This window comes from Pinus tabuliformis, chromosome 9, assembly GCF_031772625.1.
Source record: "Pinus tabuliformis cultivar Carrire ecotype Pingquan chromosome 9, CPIR1, whole genome shotgun sequence".
Classification (NCBI taxonomy): domain Eukaryota; kingdom Viridiplantae; phylum Streptophyta; class Pinopsida; order Pinales; family Pinaceae; genus Pinus; species Pinus tabuliformis.
Window position 1 is genome coordinate 1,229,216,549 of NC_142307.1, and position 5,899 is coordinate 1,229,222,447.

Below are 5,899 nucleotides of genomic sequence, written 5' to 3' on the forward strand. Positions count from 1 at the left end.
TCTCCACATTTCATTAGTTTCAATCCCACTTCTTCACCCCTGTGAGCATCACCCGATGCAATGAGTGCTAAGTGAACTATTCAAAAATCATGAGAAATTAGTCAGTTACGACTACCTCTCATGGAAATGGTCATACGTTTGAATGACTTACTTAACGCAGTTGAATCCCAAAAATGAATCTAATAAAACAAAAATAATAAACATTAAAGTATAAAATGGTATTTCCAACACACAGGTATAAATATACATGCTCTATGTCCATTGTTAGATTAAATGGGTGTGGAGAAAATTAGTAGAGAACCCAAAATTGTATTTCTAATTAGGAGAGGGGTGGAGAAATGCTTTAAATGCGGGTTGTTGTCATATTAATGAAACCCTTTGCAAAGGGGATGTTAAGATTATGAGAGAGAAGCTGGGCTTCGTAGAGAACACCTTCCTTGTTAAACATTCCCCTATTGTAACCAAAAGGAAAGGGCAAGAGAAACAATAATTAGGTTTTTGTTCACAAGTTGTATAAAATATATAGGTGATATTGATGTCTGAGTGAATAATGGGAGAGATTATTTATGAAATTGTGATAAGGCGCACCTAGTTTTGTCAGAAAGAGGCATATTAATGACAAGTACATCACATTTAGGTAGCATTTCATCAAGATTTGTCTCCAATGTTGCTCCAGTTTCCTTTTCCAATTTGGGTCCAATAGAAAGACGGTCGTGGTAAAGAAGCTTACAATTGAAGGGCTGTACAAAGGAACGCAATTCAATTCAACATCATGTAATGTTTATTATTATTAGGTTGAAATTTTGAAACAAACAACATGCATGGATAAGAATTATGGAGCACTTATTTTTGAAAAGAAGTTTGCAACATCATGAAGTAGTACTAGATCCTAAGAATGAATACCTTCAAACGCTTAAGTAGTTCTTTGCCAATACGCCCTGCACCAATAGTACCAATAGTTTTCCCTTCTAGATCATATGACCTGTAAGAAATTGCTGCCACTTTCCAATCACCCTCAACAATTTGCTTATATCCAGGCACAAAGTTTCGCAACAACATGAGAATGCGCATTAGCTCATCTTCTGCCACGGACACCACATTACTTGCTGTAAAAATTGTTGAAGAAGGTGTCAGTTAAATTATGAAGAATCATTGCAGAAACTTGTTCATACCAAAATGTCCATAGCGTGAACAGGGCAGTGACAAGCGGTATAATTTCAGAAATAGTACCTGTAACTTGTGCGACAGTCACAGCAGCGGCTACTGCAACATTTAGATCAATGTGATCAGAACCAATACCAGCTGTCAAAAGAAGCTTTAAGTTCTTTGCCTTCTTGATCCTGTCTGTTGTCACATAGGCCGGGTGGAAAGGCATAGAAATCAAAACATGTGCATCAGGTATGTGCTTTTCAAGTTCTGCAAAGGAAATTAATTGTGTAACTTTAGTCCGTAGTGGGTTATAATTCTCAAATGTAAAAGCAAGCAAGCAATACACTGATTTCGACGATCCATGGTAGCAAGAAGTAGGAAAGGGAAGGCATACTAGAAAAATAATAGATTGGATTGTGGATTAAACAACCACCCAACTTCAATTGTGAATAACCAGAAGTCATTTATGACTTGTTCAACAAGATATATATTCTGAAAATCTCTCTTTTTGAAGCAGCACATACGATACCATCTAGATTGATTATTATTCAGGATATGAGGAACAAAAGGAAGTCTAGGACATAAACTATTCATCCATATCAATAACAACAACAAATAACACGATTTTATATCCCAAGGGGTGGGTGGCCCTTCACGGGAGCAAATCTCATTAAATACCTTGGGGTTACCAGCTGGTATTTCAGCGAGCAGTTGGTTACTACCCTTGTCGTCCATCCAGAAAAACTGGGAAGAGGGAGGAAATCTGCAAGGGGCTAGCAAGATGCTTGGAATGCCTAAACTGTGGGACAATATTTTTCCGGACCCGAAAAAGAAAGATGACTCCAGGTGATGTGGAGTTGGAGTATGATGTTACTAGGTACCATATAATAATACCTCCCTCCCAGGTCAAAGACATATGAGTTGAGTTAGAAGGCTGTCTCAGGTTTCAAGGGAAACTGTTTGTCAAGAAGATTCTACAATACAAGAATCAGCATAGATGGTGCCCTGTCCAGCAGTCAAAGAAACTCTACCAAGCAAAACCCTGCTAATACACATTTAGCATTAGCTCTAAATCTTTTTCTGTGCTTTTGATGGCTAGTAACTACAGTTAGACAAATGAGACCTGCTAACAATTAGACCACAGTTTATTCATTTATTAAGAAGTCTGGTGTACATAGCTTGATGATGAGTGTGTCCCAGCACTCTAGTGTTAGCAGATAAAAAATCGCAATTCCAAATTAGTTATCATGATTTCAAGTTTCACGGGGCCAATTTGACAGCACAGTACATGTAGCCTAGTAGGGCATTTAAATTCCATGTTATCACTTCACCAACACAGAGAACACATATAGCCTAGTGGTATACATGGATACAGAAAGAAACAGGGCATTTGGGGGGGCTTCTAACAGTTTAAAGAAAGAGATGGTGTTTAGCACAGCTCCCTCCAAGCGTTACCAGATGCATAATCAAGGAAAATTCGGGGAGGCCAAGTTTTGGGCAAGGATAAGGAAAAAATTCGGGACAAAATTGGAGAGTAGAACAAAAATATAAAGATATACACATATATATTTTGATGAAAATATATAAGAAATGGTGAGTGTGACTTATAAGAGCGTTTGATCTGGACTTACTAGAAAAGAGGAGACTTCTTAAAATTTCAGCAAAATCTATCTCAAGGCACTCCTCAGCAGCTCTAAAGCTGATTTCTAGCATCCATGTTGCAGGGTTACATTTATCAGTAATCTTTGTCACACCTTCAATAGCCTGTCCAGGACATTTCAAGTTGCTAGATTCAATGAGACTTGAATAAACTGTAAGATGCCTTAATAACATATGCTGCATTAGCAAACATTAATCATATACTTGGAAGTACTCTATGACATGGATTGAATGGCAACCTAGTGGACCGCCATATATAATTTGACCACCTTGTTTCATCAACAGCAGCTGCAAAAAAAGAAAGAATGCTATTGTAGTTGGGATTGTTTGGGAAAGTAAGCATCATTAAATATTTGCAAGGTTTTGTTCAATAAGCATTGCTTTACACACATGATTATCAGGTTTTACCTAGGTGTCCAAATGCATTTCCCTTCAGAGTGGGCAGTGAAAATTGTTTTAAATATTGATATTGGTGGGCTTCTAAAAGATCTTCCTTTCTAGAAATTTACAGAACCATCTACTTCTTCCTACAATCCATCTTATAACCTTTTCAAAACTAGCCATTTTGCTGAAGACCTTTGATATTAAATATTTTACTCCATGGCCTTGGATTTGAAATTTAAATATAGCTCTCCGAACTCTAGATAGATCACTACCAATTGGCCCCCTATGATTATTGTCAGTGGTTTGGATTTCTAGTGAAAAATATTTTTCCTTCCATGACATGTGGTCTCATGCATGCTTTCATATTTTTTTTGTGGGTGTCTGATCGTAATTTCAGATTTGGCTATATTAACAACCTGTAAGGAGTTAGAGATGTATCTTACCCCATCAAATCCTTCAAAAATATCTATACTTGGCTGATGGATAGTACAGACTACAATTCGGCCTGTGTCCACTGTATTCGTAACTGTATGCATCACGATAGCTGCAGCTTTGGCATCCAGACCAGATGTCGGCTCATCCCTGAATATGATTGAAGGATTTGCAACAAGTTCTACAACAATGGTTAGTCTCTTCCATTGCTCAGTTGATAGACCAGTCACACCAGGAAGACCCACCAATGTGTCTCTCAAGCTATCAAGCTCTACAAGCTCCAACACTTCATCCACAAACATCTGTTAAATAGAACAATTTCAATCTTAGGAAACCCAATATTAAGAATGAAAGAAAGAAACTATATTAAAGTCCACAGGTGGTTCATAAGCGGCTCTCAACATTTCTGTTGCATCAGGAGTATATTTTTAAGATTAAAATCACCATAAATATTTACCTGCTTGCTCTTGGTATCTATTTCTGGTGAAAGGCGCAAGTAAGCAAAGAACACTACTGATTCTCGTACTGTTATTTGAGGAAAGTGAATATCATTTTGCTCGCAATAATCTGAAACCCATGGCACATCCATGAATATGATATTCATATTTCTTTGAAATCTGTTATGGGCATTATAAGAGCGTTTGATCTAGACTTACTGGAAAAGAGGAGAGTTCTTATAAATTTCAGCAAAATCTATCTCAAGGCGCTCCTCAACAGCTCTAGATCTGATTTCTAGCATCCATGTTGCAGGGTTACATTTATCAGTAATCTTTGTCACACCTTCAATAGACTGTCCAGGACATTTCAAGTTGCTAAATTCAATGAGACTTGAATAAACTGTAAGATGCCTTAATAACATATGTTGCATTAGCAAACATTAATCATATACCTGGAAGTACTCTATGACATGGATTGAATGGCGACCTAGTGGACCGCCATATATAATTTGACCACCATGTTTCATCAACAGTAGCTGCAAAAAAAGAAAGAATGCTATTGTAGTTGGGATAGTTCTGGAGGGTGTTGTTCAGTAAGCATTGCTTTACACACATGATTATCAGGTTTTACCTAGGTGTCCAAATGCATTGCCCTTCAGAGTGGGCAGTGAAAATTGTTCTAAACATTGATATTGATGGGATTCTAAAAGATCTTCCTTTCTAGAACGAAGCCACTGGATATGGTGCCGGAATCGAACCGTTCAGTCTCTTCAAGTAAAGACGGTATTTCTGCAGCAAAACATGACTTATTTCTTTGTAAGGGATATGCCTGAGAATCCAACAAGCAAGCTCTCCTCTAGTCACAACATTCAGTCATAAGCATTCTGAATTTGCATCTGCCCAAACCTAAGAGAATTGGATTTTCTAAACAAGTGCCTTGCAAATGTTCAATCTAATTAAATTTATTATATTTTTGTTTAAAAATTAAGGATTAAACATTGTTTTTTATTTTTATATGCATCCAGTAAATAATTATTGAATAAAAACAATAAATTGAATCTAAAGGGAAATTCCAGTCCTTTACTATACATCTGTAACAATTTTTATGTGTATTTTGTCATATATTTTTCATACCAGCATTTTGAACCATACATTACAATGAATCAAAATAGTTGAATTTTATCATTACTATGAGAAAAAGCAGTGATGAAAGAACAAGGCTGGAAAGCGCTGTGGGCTAGCAATGGCAAGACCTAAGGGTCTAGATTCATCCTCTCCTCTCCTCACCAAGTCTATATAATGAAGCCACTCCAGAGAGAGATAATTACATGCTGCTCAAAAATCTTAGAGAGAGCTTTCTTTCTGTCCCTTAGGAATGACTTCATTATATAGACTTGGTGAGGAGAGGAGAGGAGAGGATGATTCCAGACCCTTTGTCCTAGTGAATTCAAAGTTTAGTACGAGTTCCCAAGCGATTAGATGAGGTAATTGAAAATTCAAACCTCTTCAAAGTGATCCCCTAAAAATGAACAAATCTAAAAGCTTGACCAGGTCATTGGTGCTGAAGGGCATTACGCAATCATTAGGCAATCATTGCTCCTTGCAGTAAGGACAAGGGCGATGCATTGCTCCTTGTCAGTGTACAGGGAGCAATGAACCTGCTAATCTTTGCTTTTAAGGGAAGAAAAGTGGTGCTTCAGCAAGGTGACATCGTGGGACCCATTAAAACAAATGAACCATATTAAATTTAATCCAAAAGAAAATCGAAAAATCTAACCTTAGATTACATCTTCAGAAGCTTACCTTGCATCATTTGTCAGTCGTTGCTCTCATGGAGA

The 5,899-nt window shown here is 37.2% G+C and overlaps 2 protein-coding genes across 2 annotated transcripts; both read right to left on the minus strand.

The window, feature by feature from the left end:
- Positions 1–540: 540 nt before the first annotated feature.
- LOC149152975 (formate dehydrogenase, chloroplastic/mitochondrial-like) lies at positions 541–1,064 on the minus strand. Its single transcript, XM_089438005.1, has 2 exons — positions 904–1,064; positions 541–740 (listed from the first exon to the last, which is right to left on the minus strand). The coding sequence occupies exons 1-2, from the start codon at positions 1,057–1,059 to the stop codon at positions 561–563; spliced, it is 336 nt and encodes a 111-aa protein (XP_089294131.1). The 5' UTR covers positions 1,060–1,064; the 3' UTR covers positions 541–560.
- Positions 1,065–1,099: 35 nt separating this feature from the next.
- LOC149152976 (ABC transporter G family member 29-like) lies at positions 1,100–4,213 on the minus strand. The gene is made up of 5 exons (XM_089443654.1): positions 4,082–4,213; positions 3,636–3,926; positions 3,013–3,096; positions 2,781–2,913; positions 1,100–1,416 (listed from the first exon to the last, which is right to left on the minus strand). The coding sequence occupies exons 1-5, from the start codon at positions 4,211–4,213 to the stop codon at positions 1,100–1,102; spliced, it is 957 nt and encodes a 318-aa protein (XP_089299780.1).
- Between the last annotated feature and the right edge of the window lie 1,686 nt (positions 4,214–5,899).